The sequence below is a fragment of the Caloenas nicobarica genome, chromosome 1, assembly GCF_036013445.1.
Source record: "Caloenas nicobarica isolate bCalNic1 chromosome 1, bCalNic1.hap1, whole genome shotgun sequence".
In the NCBI taxonomy this organism is placed as follows: domain Eukaryota; kingdom Metazoa; phylum Chordata; class Aves; order Columbiformes; family Columbidae; genus Caloenas; species Caloenas nicobarica.
The window spans coordinates 66,122,868-66,144,762 of record NC_088245.1 but is presented as its reverse complement, the minus strand read 5'-3'; the positions used below and the strand labels follow the sequence as shown (position 1 = coordinate 66,144,762).

At 45.3% G+C, this 21,895-nt stretch overlaps 1 protein-coding gene across 1 annotated transcript; it reads right to left on the bottom strand.

Moving 5' to 3' along the window:
* Positions 1 to 1,270: 1,270 nt before the first annotated feature.
* On the bottom strand, positions 1,271 to 12,172 carry LOC135993557 (aldo-keto reductase family 1 member B1-like). The gene is made up of 10 exons (XM_065643501.1): positions 12,033 to 12,172; positions 10,721 to 10,888; positions 10,069 to 10,185; positions 8,661 to 8,738; positions 8,156 to 8,278; positions 4,661 to 4,767; positions 4,442 to 4,523; positions 3,816 to 3,899; positions 2,722 to 2,804; positions 1,271 to 1,892 (listed from the first exon to the last, which is right to left on the bottom strand). The coding sequence occupies exons 1-10, from the start codon at positions 12,096 to 12,098 to the stop codon at positions 1,850 to 1,852; spliced, it is 951 nt and encodes a 316-aa protein (XP_065499573.1). The 5' UTR covers positions 12,099 to 12,172; the 3' UTR covers positions 1,271 to 1,849.
* Between the last annotated feature and the right edge of the window lie 9,723 nt (positions 12,173 to 21,895).

The following is a 21,895-nucleotide window of genomic DNA, read 5'->3' as shown; positions in this document are numbered from 1 at the left end:
TTGATTCCCTCTTCCCACCTCCTTGTGTTGCAAGTTAACTCAATCTTGTCTGTTCAGGCTATTGTAAATTATTCTGAGCAAAAATGTGTTGCACGTAAAGTCTGGCCTCAGCACTAGTGGAAAGATTTAAAAGCAGCATTTGAAGATAACAAAATCTGTTCTCAATATAATGGTTAGTATTTATCAGAAAGAAAAATTTTAAGTTTATGACTCCTTAGTACCTTTTTATCAATACCAGGAAACAAACCACCTACTTCTCAAACAGTTTGAGAACAGAAAATTCACTGTGAATTTTAAGCTACCTGAGTTCCCTTTAAGGTGTGTTATGCAGTTATAGAGTCAGAATCCCACCTTACATTTACCATTTAGGGGTGGTTACACATTAACAGTTCTGGTGTCTCCCTTCTTGCATCTGTTTAGAAAGAACCTGCTTCCTGCCAGGTCTATACAGCCTCCTTCAGAGATCAGTTCACACTCTAGATCAACTCAGACTTTGGAAAAAAATTTACAAGAATACACAAGAAAAATCACCCCAACACTAGCCACTGTTGTTTCCAAGTGCCCAAAGGCAATCTTAAGCAGCTCTCAGAAGGCAATAACTTTAAAACCATTACCTGCAAGTATTGTGAAAACCAGAAAAACCCCAAGGGACAAACACTTCATGTCAAGACTTGGGTATAAGCCTACTCTTCTGTCCTCCCAGAACAGAGCAGTAAGTTTCTGATCTGCTAGCTCATGACACAGAAGGTTCTTGGAAACCCATAAAAATAGGGAACACAAATACCAGAACTTTATTTGCAAATCGTTGCTTGTACAAGCACAGCAGTCTTTCCTGCATCACATGCTGCCCACTTGGAAACAGCAAGTTCTCTACTGTTTACTTACTAAACAGTTCCATAGGATTCTGAGCATGCTTAATGTCTTCAATTGAGTAAGTTTTCTACTAGCCAAAATACACTATCATTTCAGTAAAATAAAGACCAATTTAAACATTAGTATATTAGCTGTCAGACATATCAAAACAGCTCTATTTAAAGAGAGGCTCAAATAGACTCAATGGCCCCAGGTTCACCACACTTACGTGTTCTACATGTGCACTAGCATGAAAACAGCAGAGAGCTGGCAGGAAAAACGTAAGAAGTTAACATCAACACCAGATGATTTATTGGAGGACAGTAATTTTCCCTGCTTTTGTGTAATCTCTAGAGACAGCTGATATAATACAGCTACTCCACCATTACAGCATTGCTGAAATAACCATCTCATTAAACACAGTAATGAAACGACATTTTATTATAAGCAAAACCAGCTTTTGTATTACCAAGAAACCAGGACCTACAGATTTTTCAAAGAGCTACCCACGTAGAAACTGCTGTACTTAGGAATCAACTTGTACTTCCAATTACAGAAAAAAGCATAGAGTGTTACAAAAAGAAACAAAACCAAACCCAAAAGTATTCAGAAAAAAATGCAGACCTCACATTAATTATGTAAAATCTGCAATATCCTGGTCCTCCAGACACAATAGTCACTAGCTCCAATTCACAGTATTCCAAAATAAGAGCCACTGCTAGTTCAAACTTTCAACATTTTCTGCTTACCAGTTCCAGACACACCGTTCGGCAAAGACAATCTACTAGTCCACACAGAGTGCTCTTCAGAACCATTTTAGCATTCCCTTCTTCCAAAAAAGAAAACAACACAAAGTCACTGAGTACATATACTGCATATCTTTGGGGGATGAAACAGAAAAATAAGGAGGTTCTGATGCAGTGAGGAAGCTATGTAGACAACTCATAGGCAACAGCAGAAACATCCGAGAAGTCTGGAGAAAAGCAGGAAACTTTCTTCAGTATTCTGCATCAAAAGGGTAGTCCTTGTGATTTTTGCACCTGAAGGAAGCCAAAGAGGAAAGATTATCTCATGTCTGGAAAATACTATATGCAGCTTTAACTGTAAAGAGCCATCGAGGGAGGAGATGAACTGTATAAAAGCAGAGTCCATTTGTTTTTGTCTTCCCTGGTGACATGCTGCATTTGTAAACAGAAAGATTCCTGAGTACTTTCTATTGTTTGGGCTCTGAGCATTTCAGGCAATGCAACCTAGCATCACAGAATGTCCTGAGTTGGAAGGGACCCTCAAGGATCATCAAGTCCAACTCCTGTCCCTGCAAATGACAACCCCACAGCTTCGTAGATATCTAATTGAATGTTTCACTGTTTACTGCCAGGAAAACCTTTCTTGCAGCCTTCCCATAAAGATTTCACATCTGGCTTCAGGCTTACGAGTTGCAAAACTTTATATTATTTTTTGAACATCTACCCACTTTCCCAACCTCTCCTGAAGAACATACAGTCAGTTTTTGTAGTATAGCTAGGGGTTATGGCAGAAAGACAAAATCTCCACAAGCAAAATTAATCAAGAATGAATCAGTATCATGCTCATTTCTCACAAATAAGAAAGCCTCCTTTTGCAATTCCAGCTACAAAAAAGTTTATTGGAGATTGAACTGAAAATGAGCATGAAGTCTACTTTATGCTCAACATGATTTGGTTCATAACATGAACATTTAAAATCTTACTATGAAAAGTTGTTCTGAGGATGACCCCTTTGGAAATTGAGTATGCATATCCTGAATTTCAACCAAGCCTAGTATCTATAACTTCATAACTATGACATACCGATAACAGCTTGAAAAAAAGTCACAACACTGTCACTTACATGGTCAGTGCACAGGCTCTCCAGTTTCTATTAAAGCTGAGAATAGTTGCCATCTCCTCTTTAGTCAATTCAAAGTCAAATACCTAAAAAGAAAAACAGCTAGAAATCAGGTCTTTGAACAAATCAGAGACTGTAAGCAAATTCACAAAATTAAAGAACGAGTCCAAAGGGTAAGGGTGCTTGTTAGAAGACATGACTGCTTCATAAAGGAAGGAAAGGAAGAAGGTGGCTCTCTGTATTTCTGAGACCACACTAGCTGGAGTTGGGGAGAGGGAGGAATTAAAAAAACCACAAAAACCCCCAAAACCCAACAAAACTCAAGTTGGAGTTACATGTGCCGGTTGTTTTAAGCAGCTTGGAGAGCACTCCGTGTTGCAAAATGCCTCCACCCTCCATTTGTGAGAGTCGTATTCCAGAGAAACATCTACAATACTTTCATATTCCACCTAACATAACTAAGTGTCCTCCAAAACCCTAATACTGGTTTCAGTCAAGGATGACTGAATCAAGAGCAGCAACATGGTTTAAGGACACCAGGACTATTTTCTTAACGGTCCTTGCTCTACATAAGCCTTGTATTGTGCACTTGGGCCCCAAACAAGCTGTGCCAGCTGATTCATCCACATGACACAGAATAGGAAGCATCACGTAAGGTGACTGCTCAGATCACCAGCATACTGTTTGCAAAAGCTTTACTCACTCCTGCTCTCCAACTGTAACCTTAAGTTCAGCCCTCAGCAGACTGGAAGTAAACATACAGAGAGAAAAAGCCCAGTCATAGAATCATGGAGCTGTTTTTGTTGGAAAAGACATTTAAGATCATCAAGTCCAACCATTAACTCAGCACTGTTAAGTCTACCTCTAAACCATGTCCCTAGGAATCTCATCTACACACCTTTTAAACACCTCCAGGGATGGCGACCCAAACGTTTCCCTGGGCAGCCTCTGTAGCGGTGATCCTCTCTCATTTTTCTTAAGTCTTTTTGCCCAAGAAGGACTCGGCAAGGGTGAGAAAGGATCACTGCTCACTCTGCAAGGGGAAGGCATGCTGTCCCTGAACATGCCACACACCCAGGTCACTTATCATTACTCACCTTGAAGTTCTCCACAATGCGCTGTGGTGTGACAGACTTAGGAATCACAATCACATTTCTCTGGATGTGGAACCGAATGAGAACCTGCAAGAGGCACATCACCGAGTCTGAAAGAACAGTTTTTGTTCTGCGGCAAGCAGAGCCTGATGCAAGTTGTTTGCGTCAACTGTACAATTCAGCAGAACTAACCAATTTCTGCAGAGCTATAGTTCAAGTTGTACTGGAATTCTAAGCAGCACTTTCTGAAGTGCAAATACAGAAGCGGTGGAGCCCCACATAGAACGTCTCCTTTCCCATTCAGTTTAGTGATACTCAGTTCCTTTCTTTCCCACCTAGGCTTTTAGCACACTTTACACGGAAGGGTTCACTTCTCTGCAACAGAACTTGAGATGGGAAGATTGAAACATGACAGCATCCAAAGACAGGTCAAGAAAATGTTCCTTTTTGACAGTCAGAGAGCCCTTACAAGCATGCACTGAAGGTCACATAGTAAACAAACCTGTGTTGCTACTTAACACCACAGAAGAGGAAGGAATGAATGACAAGGAATGAAGAGCCAGCCTGTTCTTTATCATTAGCTGTCCTGTGTTACAGGAAGGGGTACCCACCATCCAGCACCTACGTACCTGTGCTGGGGTTTTGTTGTGCTTGGTTGCAATCTCTTTGATCATGGGATCATCCAGAAGGGAAGGATCCTCTGGCTTAGCCCTACATAGAGGGAAGAAGGTCAGTGGCAAGAAACCTCCATAGATCTAACCTAGCAGAGATCTGTATCTGGATGAATAATTAGTGGTGCACTAGTTGCAAGCATAATCTGCATCAGCTCCCTTGCAAAGCAATCTCACCATGGTCTGTCAGGAGAGCCAAGGGGACTGTATGCCGTCACGGCAATCCCTTTGGACTGACAGTACTTGATCAGCTTCTCCTGAGTAAGGTATGGATGACATTCAATCTGCCAACACAAGAGTACAAAGATTGACAGTTACTTATACCTGGAATATTTTAAAACAGTGGAGTTTAAAATCAAATCAAAGGCTGATTTTAGTTCTGACTTAGTCTCTGTGCAGTATTATGCAGCCTTTATTTTCTGGATGGAACCACCCCCTTTCTACTATTGGTAGTAGTTCTTGCAGTGAAGGATCCAAGGGCTGCACCACCACTCCTTAAACCTTTGCTGGTCCATACAATCTCTAACATATGGGATCACCAGCTACATAATTGCTTAAATGGGACAGTTCCATAAAACACACCCAACAGAACTGTAAAATCAAAACAATAGGATAGAAAAGACCAGTAAAGTACAAAGTTCTCCAGTTCTCTCTCCAGTTTTTACAACTATCATATGAACTTCAATACCAGTATTGTTTCATTCATTTTTATTTGCTTTGTGTCAATACTCACACAGAATCTCTCTAGTCTGTAAACAGTGAGAATGGCTGTGACGGATTTTAGACCTTCATCTTATTGTTCGTTAGACTTTTTATATATGCATGTGTACTTACCATGGACTTCTACATGAATATCTACATCACAGAATACAGAGTCCTTAACAGTGTATCTGTATTCTGGCAAGATAATGCACATATTTGCTGTATGGAACAGGAATTATTCATGTGTCAGGAAACAGTGAATGAACATGATTATTTGATACTTTGCATAGAGGGACTTTCAGGATAGTTTCACACCAGGGAGCACTACTTTTCTTTCAGCAGGCAACACGAAGAGCCTTTTTAACCACACTATAACTGGAGCTTTCTGCAGCCTGCTGCTGCATTCTGAGGGAAGCCGTTGGAAACTTGTGCTACTGGCAGCTGGAAGGAGCAAGAGAGTGCAAAACATGGGATCATTTTACAGCCTTGAGTACTTTATTTGTGGTTCTAGCTGCTTGATGTTATCAAAAGTCTGCATGGCTGTTTCCCTCTAGGGCATATTGGAATATTAGACAACAGAAAACACATAAATATGTATGATCTGTCCAAAAAATTGAGTTATTTTGCTTCAGCAGCTCCAGAAACACAGCTACTCAAGAGTAACAGATCATCCGGTTATTTTCTCAACTATTCAATAGGTAGAATTTATGTGATGTAAGCAAGGGAAAGTCATCCACTGGCACTCAAGTTGAAAAACTTCTGAGCTACATTACCTAGTCTTATGTTTGGACCAGAGTGAAAAGCCTATGATGTATGTTTGAACAAGTACTTTAAACCAGTGCAATCCACACTGTGTGATAATGATAAAGTACTGAAGAGTCAGGTTTCCTTACTGAACTAAGTACTTTTATCACTGTAATGTAATTACTACCTTGTCAATGTGCATACTGACTGCATTTAAGTTAAAAATGGGAATGACATCAAATACAGGGGATTACTGGATTACACATGAAACATCTGCACAGAGAAAGTGTTTGCAGGAAGTACTATCACTATCAGGCCAACTATTAAGCGTTAATAACAGACAAGCTTTCAGGCTTGCAAGCATTTCTTCAGAAGCAGTAAGTTTTGAATGACAGGGACCAAAGACCCACTGCTCTGAGCTTAACTTGATTAATCAGAGCTTGAGAACATTTGCAAATGTGAGAGATGCAAGGTCAGTGACCTCTATGCAAGAGACAAGGGTAACTTCTTTTGAGTATCCTAAAAGTACATTGAGACCGATAATGAAATATCTAGACCACTAGAGAATTATCAAGTTTGTACTTGTCAGAATGTTTCAGTTTTACCTTGAATAAACTTCCAGAGAACAATCCCATTAGCTTTCTGAAGAAAGGTGTTAAAAATCCCTTTTCAGTACATATGCTCAAGCTGCCACAATAATTAACCAGTTCTTGTAACCAGGTATCAATAACCGAGACTGCAGTCCTTCAAAAGCCATTGCAATCACAGACAAGTTTAGATAGATCCCACAGGTGTCTACCCTGCAACCTGTCCTCTTCAACAGCTTGCACCAGGCTACAATCTTGTGAAATTTGCAGGTGATGCCAAACTGGGGGAGGACCACGCAATACACTCAAGGGCAGGCAGGGTTGCAACTTCAGAGGGACCCACTCAGGCAGGAAGAACAGGCCAACAAAAACTTTATGAAATTCAACGCAGCTGCACACAAAGCTCTGCACCTGGTAAAGAAAAGCCCCTGGCGGTAACAGAGGCTGGAGCCTGGCTACCTGGAAAACAACTCTGCTAGAAACAACCCGGGGGCCATTTTAGGCTGAGCTGAACATGAGCCAGCAGTGAGCCCGGGCAGCAGCACCACAGCCAGTAAACTGTGGGAAGTGATCATCTGCCTCTACTCAGCACTCACCAGACCACCTTTATAATACTGTGTCCAGTTTTCCCCCTTCCCAGCCCCCTCAGTAGAAGAAAGATTGACAAGCTGTCACGAATTCAGCAGAGGGCCACCAGGATGGCTGGAGAACCTGCTGTATTGGGAAAGACTGAGGGAATTAGGCTTGTCCAGCTTGGAGAAGGGAAGGCTTCAGGTCTCCTAGTGGCAGCTATTCAATACCTAAAAGGTAATCCAAAGACAAGCCAAGCTCTTTCATAGTGCATGGGAGGACATGAGACAACAGGCAAAGGCTGAAACAAGACAGGTTGAGACTGGATGTAAAAAGACTCCCTCCCTTCCCCATACACCCAAGGCAGGGGTTCAGGCAGGGGAGCACACTGCCTAGAGAGGCTGTGCAGTCTCCATCCTTGCAAGTTTTCAAGATGGATAAAGCCCTGGGCAACCCAGTTTGATTTCACAGCTCACACTGCTCAGAGCTGTGAATTACAGCAGATTATCTCCCAAGATCTCCTGCCATCTGAATTTTCGTAAGATTTTATTCAAGTGCTGTCTATATATTGCAACTCCATTTTCACCTTTCTCCCAACCGTCATCAAGTCTGTAAGCAGTCCATAAAGCATGTTCCTGTTCAGTTCTCTCAGTCATCAGCAACAGGAACTGACTCCTCCACAAAAGAGTTGTGAAAGGGTCATCCAGTTCTCTGTCAGGTCCTCACATATGCACTAAGTTTTACTCTACTTCAAGGAAGTTCTTTAAAGCTCATCTTAATTTCCCCCCATCCTTCCCCTCCCCTCCCAAAAAACGGGATTCTGGATCTGCTCCTTGCCAGATCTCCAAATAGTAGAGTAGAAAGTCCATAAAAAACCAGCACCTTGTACATCCAGAAGTAGTTAAAGGGTGGGACTGAAAGAACATGCTATGTTTACTCCTTTCTCTCTTTCAACCACCTTATTTCGTATTAAGATCTTAGTAATTCTTTAAAAAAAAAAGAAAAGAAACCAAACACACACCACACAAACACCACCGAAACATTTGCCTGCTGTCACTTTGCAGCTTACCTGGTTATTTGCAGGCTTGTATTTCAGTCCCGGCTTGTTCAAGATTCTTTCAATCTGGTCATGGTTAAAGTTGGAGATACCAATGGCTTTTACCAGACCAGCATCCATCAGCTCTTCCATGGCCTAACAGAAAGAAGCACAAAGTCAGCATCTCATATACATGACAGGGCCTGAAGAACACATTCTTCCTAAAACAGCTTATTCCCTTCATGAGAAACAGAATAAACATTTAGATTTTCGGAGGTCAAGTTTCAGGAAAAAGACCAGAGCTCTAATATATTTGTGCCATGTCTCCCATTTCAGAGCTCAAAGACTCATTATTTGAGATTGTGGAAATTCACAGCAAGTTAGAAGTAGAAAATAATGATACTCAACAATCCACTAGTGTACCAGTGAGTCCTTCTGAGTAGTTCAGCATACATGAGACAATTTATACCACTGAAGGTAATGAAAACAGAAACTGCTGATACAGAAGACGTCATTCTTCTACTGTGACTGAACTTACCTCCCATGTATGTAGAATATCTGTGTTGCTGGGTATTGACATGCCTTTGTCATCTGTGGGAAACAGCTCCTCTCCTGCCTGTCGGTGAGAAAGAAAATGCTTTAATCACTCCTCGGTGGGAAGTTGGGCTACCACCAGCTGAAGACCATGATACTACAAACTCCTACTGCAGGACATACTAATACTTATTATCTACATATGTATTAGATAATACTAATATTCATGATCCACATTCTTCAGTCTTTTCTTTCACTTTCACATGGGATTATGGCATTTTTGTGCACGGCCATCCCAATAAGGACAGGTACTTCTGCTGGACAATGTCCTCTGGCTCATCAAAATACATATTGTAAAACATAACTCTCCACTTGTAGAATTATAGCCAGCTTACAAGTTTACTTTCAGCATTACAAAAATACACAATTCTTACAGGAAAATATTGAAGTGTTTTAATAAAATGTATAATAAAGACTTGGAACATGTTCTGTCTATATTGGACCAGATCTGCTGACAGGTCTTTAATAGGGAGACACATTGTTTAAGTTGCTGGCATAGTGAATGTTAAAACAGCCTGTGTCCCAGTCAGCACTACATACCAGGTACCAACTTCATTCAAAACCAGTTGTTTTCTACTGATACATTATTATATCATAACACATTTTCACTTTGATAGTTCTGTCCATACAAAACTGATTTTAAAAATACAGATGCTATGAAAAAGTTGCTCTCAGAAGCAACACATAGGAAGAAGATTTTGATCAGAGTCTAACAGAAAGACTAAGCTTTGAAATATTCAAACCGAGACATCCGTTCCTTTGCATGCAGTCAGTAAAAGAGTTAGGAACTAAAAAGCTTCACCTTTTGAAATCCAAGGTCTGTGGAACACTAAGGCCCCTACAGCAAAGGTCAGTTCGATCTGTACTGTATTAAAGGACTCAGTGATTAAAAGACAGAAATGGAAGACAAACATTCTCTTGTTCTGTGATTCTGTAACATGTAGACGAAAGAGGTTCTGTCAGGCAGCGAAGCACAGCCCTCCTTCTCACAAAGAGGGAAGTGCATTATTGTCAGCTGAGCATACTTTGGATTTGCAGAAGACAACACACAGGCAATAATCAAAAGAGCAGCAACATAACTGATGCTTGCAGCAGGGAAACCCACCTCTAGTTCAAAGTCTACTTCTTCCATGACCAAAGGGCAGAGGATGCTGTGTAAGCAGAAACTACAGAGGTAGGGATCAGTAGCCTGGATCACAAGGCCAGAGTAAAGCTGAGCACCAGAGCGAGGCTGGTACACAGACACATGATGATCTGTGTCAACTGGGGCAATTACTGGGTTCTAGAGCCATATAGCTCTTCAAAGCTGCCAGTCACAATAGACAAAGCCAAATGCATTGGTGTTACTGTACCTTAAAACCAAGAGGCCAGTGGATGAGGTAGAGATCCAGGTAATCCAGCTTCAGGGCAGCAAGAGTCTTCTGGCAGGCTCCCTTCACCAGAGGCTTGTCATGAAACGTGCACCACAGCTAGACAAAAAGCCAAGGCACACTGTGACTTCGTAGTTTAAAACTCCTGGAACCCTACTGCCCTATTCAGGAGAGTGCCTGTCCCCTTTGGAAGGCAATGTGGAATTAGGTCATCCTACTGATCTTCCAACAGGGCTTGCTCTGTGAGGAAGGCTGGCCCATGATGCTGAGGGCAGCATGTGCAGTGGTAGCACATGCAACTGAATGGTGTCACGGAAAACAGCAGATGTAGTCTAATTCCACTAATTAAGACTTCATTTAAAAACCAGCTCCTAGAAGGTCAGACACTGCATGAAAGAGGACATCATAACTTCATGCCAGGAAAAATCCAAAGCATCACCCATGTCAGTGGTACATACTCTGCATAATTCTCCACCTAGGATGAGACAAAGTAGGAAGCTTGTTTCAGAAGTGGCCTAAATGATGTTCCGAATTGTTCCATGCTGTACCACAGAGCAGGAAAAGCAAAGAACTGGGGGGGGGTTACTATGAAAAAACAGGTGTCTCCTGGGATTCTATACCACCAGATCCATACCTTACTGACAATGAAGAGATCTTCTCGTTTCACAACACCCTCCTTGATTTTTTGCTGGATCCCATCCCCAACTTCATTTTCATTTTGGTACACATAGGCACAATCAAAGTGGCGGTACCCAGCATCAACCGCAGCCATCACTGCAGCTGTTACTTTCCCTGGTGTGGACTGAAAAAAATAACATCCAAGAAACTTTAATCAATATATATATTGAAGAACTTTTTCCTCCCCTCATCACAAGAAGGACACTGAAGTACTAGAGAGGGTACAGAGAAGGGCAACGAGGCTGGTGAGGGATCTGGAGCACCAGTCCGATGAGGAGCAGCTGAAGGAACTGGGGCTGTTTAGCCTGGGGAAAAGGAGGCTGAGGGGAGACCTGATCGCTGTCTGCAACTACCTGACAGGAGATGGTAGCAGGGAGAGTGTTGGTCTCTTCTCCCAACTGATAGGACAAAAGGAAATGGCCTCAAGTTGTGCCAGGGAAGCTTCAGATTGAATATTAAGAAAAAATTATCCACAGAAAGGGTTATCAGGCATTGGAACAGGCTGTCCAGGGAAGTGGTGGAGTCACCATCCCTGGAGGTGTTTAAAAGGTGTTTAGATGAGGTTCTTAGGGACATGGTTTAGTGCCAGAGTTAGGTTATGGTTGAACTCAATGATCCTGAGGGTCTCTTCCAACTGAAATGATTCTATGAGAATTAAGGAAGTCCCCCCACACAAAGCAATCCTTCAATTAAAATAAAACATAAAACACCAACAGCATCAAAAACCACCAGAGTTTTCCCCTGCAGCATCCCTGGGTCAGTATACATCCCGAGTGCAGGCTCCCAAAATTAAAGGCAGCCTCCAGCCGTTCCTCTGCCACCCCACTGCCACGCAGGGCTCAGCACAACCGCCTTGCAGAGCTCCAACGCCAGGACCGTTCTCCAGAGCCGGGCCGAGGCCTCCTCGCTTCCCCAAACCGCTTCTCAGAGGAGAAGACCCCGCAGCTGCCAGCCGGGAGGGGGCTCAGCCCAGCGGAGGGGCCTCAGCGACCCGCGCCCCTGGGGGCACAGCCCTACAGCCGCGCAGGGGGCAGGGAGGGACCTCGGTGCCAAACGCCGCAGCAGCACCGCCGTCCCGAGCCGGGAACCCCGGCAGCGGCCCGGCTGCCATGCCGGTGCCGCCGGCAGCGCTGCGCCCGGGCCCAGGATGGCGGTGGCGACGAGCCCCGAACCAGGCCGAGCTCCGACCCCGGCTGCGCCCGCAGGGGCCGGGCCGCCCCCGGCCGCACTCCCTCCGCCCGCAGCGCGCCGCCAGCCAGCGCCGTTACCTTCCAGGTGCCCAGCCCCAGGATGGGCATCTTGGCGCCGGTGTTCAGCTGCACGTAGGTCGCCATGGCCACACACACCACCCGAGAGCACCGCGGCCGCCCCAGCGCCTTTAGTAGCGGCCAGGCCCGGCCCAGCTCCGCCCCGCCGCGCCGCCGACGCGGGGGGATGGCGGGGCGGTGCTGGCGCTGCACCCCGGGGCGCAGCTGTGGGGATGGGGCTCGGAGCCCGTACAGCCCACGGCGGGGTTGTGAGGGCTGAAGGAGTCCGCGTCTGTGAGCCCCGGCGCCGGGGTGAGCGTCAAGCAGCGACCCGGGATGTGTCAGACGGGGCTTAACCCGGAGCTGCGCTGAGTTCACGTGGAAGGTGCTCGGTCGTGCCTCCTCACCCGGCTGGTGGCCCTCTGAGACGGATAAACAAACTTAACAGCAGGGTCAGTTGTACTGTTAAGCGGCATTATTTTATCAGCGCTGGGGAACACTGGGGATCATCCTCCATAAATGCTCCAAAGACTGGATGCTCTTGCATTGCTTATATTTGTATAATTATTACATATGCATTACAATTTTTGAAAATTTTTACATGCAATACATCTATACTAAGAAATAATTGGTAATGTTAGTTATAATTTTTTTGTTTCTTAATTTATTAGTTAAATACAAACTAAGCACTCTGCTTCTAAACAATGTATCACTTAATCTCTCTCCCTCTTGTCATGCAGAAGGATCTAAAACTTGAAAAATATCCCCTCGTTTTGCAGGTGGTCAGAGAGCATTTATCTCATGTCAATTGGTTAATGATGGGTACGTCTTTTATACCTTGATCACAGTATACATTAATTTGGCAGCTTCTCTTCACCTCCCGCAGCACCTCCGTCCCTTGATGTCACATCTCAGGTGTCCCTGGGATGGGGATGACATAGGGCACGTGAGACAGAAGTGTCTCCTTGCACCCTAAGAGCTGCTTGTGGATTGTGAGCCTCAGGCCAAGGTAGGGCTGAGCCCTTTGGCTGGAGCAGCTTGTCCCCATGACAGTGGCCAGGGCTGGTCCCCCTTGTCAGAGCGTTGTGACCTTGTGTGCTGATACAGTAAGATGACTAGAGAAGCCTCCACATGGTTGGCTTGTGGGAGTGGGAGCATCCTGTTCCCTGCTCCAGATGCAACAAACGCAGCTTCCACTTCAAGGGGAGGTGAGCTGTGGCTTGGGAATAATTTAGGATAACGTAAGTTTAAAAAAAGAACCTTATTTTTGATGCTGGTAGAGGGGTTTTTTAAAGTGTTTTGGAAGCTGCAGAAGAGGAATGGTGACTTTTTAATGAGTGACGTAACGACTAAATTCTCCCTCGGTCTTCAGGGAGGTGCTGAGGGCATTTCAGAATAAAATGTGCAATTGTAATCATACATGGTAGGTGGCCAGTAACCTCACATCAGAAACTGACTGAAATTTTTGCAGACAAGCATATGCTGTTCTGCTGAAGAGGTCGCAGCGCAGTGGAAAAAACCAGACTCACCCGGGAGGCTTTGCTGCTTACTCACACGTGCAGAAGTTTCTCCAGGTGTGAGCATTTGCTCTTGGTGCCTCTCTCACAGCACAGGCCTGTGCTCTCTGCAGCTTTCTATTTTTTGCTCCATTTAACTAAAGGCGGGCGAGGTAATTGGTTTTCCTCTTTAATGTTCCTCCTGTTTTGTGTCAGCGCCATCAGCCATCCCCCGGCAGGATGTGAATGTGTTTTCACTTGGATCACAAAACAGTTATATAACTTGGTGCTTATCTCTTACCGTTTGGGTTTGGTTTTCCCTGGCGGTTTCTTTTCAGAGAGATGTCTCCATCTCGTCACAAGAGGTTTCAGGCAGCAGTTCTGTATTTTGTCTTTTGCCGTTGGCTCTCCCTCACAGCTGTAAGGCAAGCCAGCTTTCCCCTGTTTACCTCTTGCAAGGGCCTGGCGGGGGCCATCACATGGTGGCAGGGCCTTGGGGGAAGATGAAGTACTGCACGTGTCACCGGGTGACAGCCATCCTGGTAAATCTTGTGAGCTGGGTCCTTGATAATAACATGGCCAGCTGCTTTTCTTTTCTTTTTTTTTTTTTCTTTTTTTTTTTCTTTTTTTTTTACAGTGAGTGCTGGCAATGAGAAACTGCATGGAGGAGGAAGTTTTTTATATTTTTTTTTTTTCTGGTCCATGTGTGAGGTCTTGCGCTGAAACAGGATGTATAGTACACTGAGTTTTTCAGTTTGTTTTACTGAGTTTGCATTTAGAAATTGTAATCCCACCATATATTGTAACTGGAGACCAGCAGCGTTTAGTTTCTGAGAAGAACAGGGTCCAATATAATGGAAGTGGTTATGTCCTTGCGGAGACAGTCTTTATGAGCAGAGACCCTGTGGCCTGCCGGAAAAACACGAAGTAAGGAGGTGACAGAGTCACAAGGTGTGATCATCTTGACTTGTAAGGAGGAGAACCACAGGGCTCTGCAGCTTCAGGGATACTGACAAATACAAGCCTAGCTAAAGCCAGTGTTTTGAGGTGGGGGTGTGTGGATTTCAAGCTCGAATCCCAGGGAAGGGCAGTGGGAATTTCTCCCTTGCTTGGAGCCTTTTTAAAAGCTCCCCTTTTAAGGGGGGATTTGTCTTGCTCAGTGGGGTTCTCCAGTTCAACCTCTGGTTGGCAGGAGGCAGATCTGAGGGTCTTGGCTGAACCTGACTGTAGAAGACCTTGGCCTCTTTCTCCCTCTGGGCTCAGATTAAGCCAAGACCATATTTTGGTGGATCTCCCATCTTCTCACAGTTGATGAAGCTTTATTGTCTTCACCCTGGTATTTGTCCATTAATCCCAGCTGCTTAAAAAGCAGTCCCTGGGCACAGCCGAGCACTGAGGAAGCATTCCTGCCGCACAGAGCAGTTACCATGTGGGAATGGCAGGCTTAACCCAGCATAGGAGACCTGGGCAGGAGCAAACCATGAACTGCCCTGGAGCAGTGAGAACCGGTTTCAGAGGGCTCTGAAATTGGTGCTGCCGCCCAGGATGATGGAGGTCCAGCCCACCTGGCACCTGTGATCCGCTTGCCAGGGGGAGAAGGAGGGCAGCTGCTCACCCTGACAGGGCTGCCTGCTGGGGGGTCAGCGGCCTGGGCCGCCCCTGCCGGGCAGTGGCAGCCCTGGGGACAGCAGCCACGGGGACAGCATCTCACCCGCCTACCTGGGAGCACTAGGACACAGTAAACAGGACTGAGGGGTAAAGAGAAGTGTCAGGCACCCAGCGCCATCCTCCGAGCTGCCCTCGCCGCAGGGGAGGGATTGGGATGCACTGGGTGGAAATGGGGGAAGCGGAGACAAGGACAAGGAGGGGATTGATGTTTGGCTTAGACAGAGGCAGGGGAAGGGGGAGAAAGGTGTTTACTAACATTTGTTTTTCTGTATTCTTTCCTCCGCCCCGCTCAGTACTTGACTTGGTGAAATGAAGTTTGTTTGAACTGGTGATAAATCAGCCGAGATTGCCCTGGGAGGAGACTGTTTTGCCTGGGATGGTAGCTGTTGCAGAAAGCATGGGACATGCAGCCCTGTCATGGCCCAGAAGTAATGAGAGAGACTCTGGAAGGAACCACGATCCTGGTCCTGGGAGTACACAGTGGTGGACGCGGCGCAGCCCATGTGTGTCCAGGGGTGAGTGCAGACAGTGTGCAAACAGCTGGAGAAAGGAGGGACCTGGGGAGGCCATTGCTGGGTGGGAAGGTGATTTGGAACAGGTAGACAGATGGCTCCTCCAAGCCTCAGAGAGACCAGGGCATCTTAACAGAGTGAGGGAGTCAGGCTGATGATCTTTTTCGGAGCACTGTGCATTAGCAAGTGCTCAGGGCAAAGTGGAGACCTTTGGTCAGAAGTGAGTAGTTAATAGTAATGGACTGGCCAGATGGAAAGCTGTGTGCCGGGTAGGCCGGGCTGCAGCTGCGGGAGCAGCGAGTGGTCTTAATGTGATTGCCTGAGAGGGGACCCTGGCACCTCTGTGGAGGTAAATGCAGGCTGATGGCAAAGTAAAAGCAAAGCCCTTTTAGGCAGCCTGAGTTGCAAGGTTAAGTAGACCTGTGGAGATGGGAGTGCTGCTCCCCAGAGCATGAGCACTCTTGGTAGTCCTTTGCTCTGAGTGAGATTACAGAAATGCTGAATACTTGAAGCAACTGGTACTCCTGCAGTGGCTGTGGTGGTGCTGTGAAGCCGGACCAAATGAGATACAGATTTTGTCTTGGGAGAGCAAAGTTCTGGGGAGTTTGGTCTCTATGCTACTTGCAAGCACTGCCCTGCATAAGAGAGGAGGGCTTTGGGATCCCCTAGTGAAGGGCTGTGTGGAGCAATGGCCAGATCTTGCTGATCCCACAGGGTGTGAGACATCCCCACAGAGCAACTGTGAAGAAGGAGGTGATCGACTGCAGTTGCTTGGACTGCTGAAAAAGTGGCGATTGTCGATGCCATGGTCTGAGAGCTCCAAGGTCTGAGCACTGTTACTACTGTCCCTCTGGTACTGCCTGATTAGCTGGTGGGATGTCAAGGAGTAACTTACATGTATTTTACTGGAGGGAGCATGCCAGAAGAGAAGCAGAAGATTAGCAGCATGGCAAAGGATAATGTTTGAAGTCCAGTAGTACTATTGACCTTGGAAAAAGTTTTGGAAGGGGTTGGAAAGTATATGTTAAGATTGCTGCAGTGTTGATCCTGACGATTTTGTCTGCTGGGGAAGGGGTGCATTTGTGATGTGTGTTACATTCACACTGATGAGATGCTAACTACACCAATCTGGTCTGCAGAGTCAAGAGATGGAGTTTATAATGAATATACATTAAGATTGTGATGATGTTAAATGTAAAGCTTATATAAAGGTGAAACAATTCCTAATATATCTTTCAATGAGGTGAAGGGTGAAATGTAAAGGACATAAATTGTGGGGAGGCATCAGGGGATGGCAATGGTGACCCGCATGGAGACCATGAACTGTGCAGTGCCAGACAGAACCAATTCCAGCTAGCTCTGAAACCAGTGTGAATAGCCTGTCTCATGCCAAAACTTAAGCCTTTGGTGCCCTGGCTCTTGACAGGCTGTTGGAAACATAGGTGCACTCTTCGAAGGAGGTCCATGCTGAAAGGTTCTGCTTCTGAAGGGGCTGCAGCTGGTGCATGAGCTATGCTGGAGCAAGGACATGCCTGAAGGCACTGTGGCCACTGGGTGACCCATGCTGGAGAAGGTACACCACTGAAGGCAGTGGTCTAAACCGTTGGCTGTCCCTACACCATAGAATATATTGTACCTTTATTGTTCAATTAAGAATGTGTATTTGTTCTCAGCAGAGCTGTCTGACTTCAGCCTGGGGATTGCTGGGGGTTTTATGGGTTGCTTCCTTCAGGAAGCTGTGAAACAAATGTTCTTGGATTACATGTTCATGAATGGAAAGTGGAAGTTTTGGAAAGAAGGTCCTAAGGCACCTCTTTTCTTGAACAAAAGGTTTTACGATTTCCCCAAGAAACCCAATGTGCAATTTTAGGATTATGCAATTTGGTCACCTGCCCAGTAGGAGGAAACAGAAAGGTGACACAGCCATAAAAGCAAATATCTCATCTCCCCCGATGTTGTTAAGGGAACCTTGATTGTTTTGATAGCTTGAGTTTGATTGTCAGGTGAGAAAGCGGTTTGGGGACTGATTCTCTGAGACATACCCTTACACATCTCCCCTGTGCCAGGTGTGCTCCAGAGTGGGTGTCCATGCATGTAGGGGTGTGTGAGGAACGTAGATGCCCGTCTCTGCTGTCAGCGCGCTGCTGGGACTTGTGTCACTGCACTGTGCCATCTGGGGCCAGGATCAGCTGGAGGTGGAGAGGCCAAAGGAGTTGGTGGGTTCAAGCGCGGGGCCCCCCAGCTGCAGCCCTGGGGCTGTGGGGCCAGGGCAGTGGTGGGAGGGGGTGTCTGGGTTTAAGGGGCTGCCAGAGGAGATGGTTGGAGCGGGATAGACCTGAGCGCCTACCCTGAGCTGGGTGCCCTTGGGCTCAGAGCGTTTGGTGCTGCCCGGGGAACCGGCCCCCGAGGCTGGCAGGGCTGGTAGTGGGGGCAGTGATTTGGGCTCGGCACCGAGGGGACGAGCCTCCCCAAGCGGGGGCCGGGCACCCGGGTTGTGTGGCGTGTGAAATGTCCCCCGGCACGGCCGGGGCTGTGGCCGGAGCTGCGGGGCCGGTGGCCGGCAGGGAGGGGACACCGCGGGTCTCCGCTGAGGGCTGGCTGCCCTCTGGTGCCCGCCGGGGAAAGCGCAGAGTGGCTTTGCTGTCCCAGGGAGGATTCGTGTCCCCAAAGTGCAGGTGGCTGTGCCCGACCTGTGTGTGTTTCAGCTTTGTTCACAGGAGAGAGGGAGCAGGAGATCCAGAGCGTGAAGAGCAAGTAGGGTCTGAACCAAAGGCAGTTCCCACCACGGGTGTAATGGATTATGCTGAAGGCCGCTGCCTTTGTCCTGCCCAAATCTCTCTTGGTTGTGACTGGAGCTTAGAGCTTGGCCCTGGGGGCAGTAACTAAAGGTAGGGGAGATGACTCCTCAGCACAGAGACTCCAGCAGCTGGCTATGACTTAGGCGCGAAGGTCAAGTACAGCTGTGCAGAGTGCGTCTGACATACAAAGTGCATCTTGAAAACACAACTGCAAGGGAATTCTCATTTCTTTTGTCTGGCTGCAATAGGCTAACATTTATTACTTCTGTACAGAATTACTCAAAATACTTGTACTGCATCTTTCTGCCACATTTTGTTCCTGGCCCAGGGGGCTGTGTATTACCTTCTTTTGGAAGTTTTAGTTTGAAAAAAAACCCCAAAAAACCAAACAAAACCCACCAACAATTTTATCTGCAACAGGCACAATATTGAACTAAAAATAATGGAGTTAGTAAAGAAAGAAATCAGTTCCTGAAGTCAAATGGTATTCGGGGTCTAGCATCTTGTCTCACTTCTAGCTATAAGGTCTAGGCAAGAGCATAAACACATTTTCAAAGCAAAATATCTTTTTGATCAGGCAGAAATCTTCTGTTTCATTGTTGCATTTAAAGATTAGTTTTTCTCAAAGATGGGCATTTGAATGAGACAGCAGGTGTAAGTTCTGAGGTGTTTTGGGGTTTTTTTTTGCTTGTGAACAAATTTCCACATGAGAATAAAATCCCACAACTAACAATAATCTGAAGTGCATGTTGAAATTGTGTTATATCCAAAGCCCATCATGCTGTTGTATTTTGACACCCCAAATTCCCACTCATCATTCTTTCCATATGCGTTTTGTGATGCTTATTTCTCTTCTGTTAATGAAATTTATGTAGAAGTGCCTGTTGTCTCATGCTGTTTACCTCTCAGTTGCATAACTTGAATTTTGCAGTGCAACAGAAGGAAAGGAGAATGAGGATTTCAAGGTATGTTCCAGGTGTTTGTGGATACAATGAAAGAGACACTACAAATCAAATGATCTAAAAGAAAAATGGTACACTGATCTTAAATGATATTACCTTACGTTATTGTCAAAAACAATTGTAAATTTCAAGCCTGAATTCTGAACTATTGTGTATCAGCTAAAGTAATGAAATGCTGTAAGAGATGTCTCTCTCAAGATGAAATGCAGTGAGAATCCCGAATATGCTATCTGTATGGTGAAGCTATTTGATTTATCAAAAATCTCTACTTTGCCACTGAAAATAGATGAAGTGGTGGTGGATACATCTGGGAGCAGTTTTATAGCAGGCAGATTTTTAAAATAGCCTTGGATAAAGCTTCAGTTGCAGCTCTCATAGCTTCATCTTGATTTCTGATGCTTTCTGTCAAGAGTATCTCACCTTACATCCTCATACGAAGTGGTTTGTTTCAGGATGAATTTTCTAAGAGCTTTATGTGGAACACTCTGAGACAGGAAGAAACTGTTATAGAACAACAGTCATGCGTTGCACTTCTTCTGTGTCGTGGTTTGGCCCTGCCGGCAACTTAGAACCGCAGAACCGTGCGGTCACTCACCCCTTCCCTCATGGGGAGGAGAATTAGGAAACAGAAGGCAAAAGTTTTGGATTGGGATAAAAGCAGTTTAACAGAACAGCAAAAGGGAAAAATAGAAACAATAATAATAACAGTGAAAGGATATACAAAGCAAGGGATGCCCAATGCCCACCTGCGCTGTCCCAGAGAAGAAAGAGGGCCCTGGACCATGCGATCCCATGCAGTGAGTGCTCCTCTCCCCAGCCACTTTATACTGAGCATGACCTGTTATGGTATAGAATACCTCTTTGGCTAGTTTGGGTCAGCTGTCCTGGCTGTGTCTCCTCCCAGATTCCTGTGAAAATTAACCCTATCCTGGCCGACCCAGCACATTCTCATATCGTTGAGCTTAGTTACACAAATAGTCGTTGTCTGTGACAGATAACAATAGAAATTTGGAATCTCTGTGTTTCACTGCAAAATCAGTGCAGTTACTTCTGCCAAAGTCAGATCCATTTCCAAGGAACTTGCTAAACCCTTGAATAGTGATGCTACCCATGTTCTTATTAATCTGTAAGAATGTGCTTGTCCACAGGTACCTGTCCTTGTGACCAGTTTTCAGATCTGGCATTGTTTCCTATTCCAGACTCTTGTCCAATGTAGAGGCTGATATAGTTTTGTAATAGAACAGGATGGGACAGCACAAGCCAGATCATTCACAGCATCTAGTTGAATTACAGCACAGCTGAAATTGTTGCTTCCAGATTTTCAATTTGAAATAAGAGAGAAAAATGAAAGTCAGAATCTTCATCCTTGTTGTCTTCTGTCCAGGCTGTTTTCGAGAATGTCATTGAAAATGGATGATATTGCTTCTTCTAGTCAAGCTCTATGTTATATATTGGATGTTAAATCCTCCTGACACTTGCAACTTTGCCATCCTTTCCGCAGACACATATGCTTCTCAAGGTCCATAGCCTTCTCTTAAGTACACAGAGACACAGTCAGTTATTCCTAAATGATTGATTTCTATGAGATGTTTCCCATTTCCACTGGTCAGCTGCCAGGGACAGGATTATTTCCAACTCACAAGCTGATTGTAATGTGTTTTTCTCCTTACTGCTCCTTTCTTTCCCCTCGATGATATTCTGTTCATCTAAGAAATCTATGAGAAGGTAGCAAGTCAAGGTGTCTTCCATTCATATGCTAAAAGAGGATCTGTTATCAAATTATTATGCCATTATTAGCCGTCCGTTAATTCGTCTATTAGTGTGCCCATTTCTTTCTTAGCCAGTGTATCTCTAATATCTCTTGATACCTTACACATCTAGAAGATAATACTAGTGAGGGTTTCTATGATGAGGCCTTTGGACTTATTGGTTGAAAACTGATCACATCTATATTTCCTGTAGCAAAGGAAAAAAGTAGAAAACTTTTCCAAAGTAAAAAGTTGCACCAGCCACCAATCTCCTTCCCTTGATATAACCAGATCTGTAGTTAGAATGCAGATGATAACACACATGCACAGAGGGTGGTCCAGGGTAACAGATGTGGCATTCCTTGGCCGATGGTGCAATCACAGAATTACATCCATTTCTTCGTTCTCTCTGTCAATTGTCTCTTGTCTCATGTTTGGGTTGCAGAGCAAGCATCTTTTAGTCTTATATTTGCACCTGCTAAACTAGGTCCTGGCCTGTGGCTGTGACCTCAGTCCTAGGACTTGGAGCTGTGTTCAGGGAAAGCACTGGAAGCACACATGGCAATGAGTGTGGTTGCACTTTTCTACGGGATTCAAAATATAAATATGTATTAGCCCTCTACTTGTGGCTACAAGGAAGACCAGTGCGTGGCAAGGCTTTGAAGTATCTTCTTGTGCACAGGCAGGGCTGTGAAGGTAT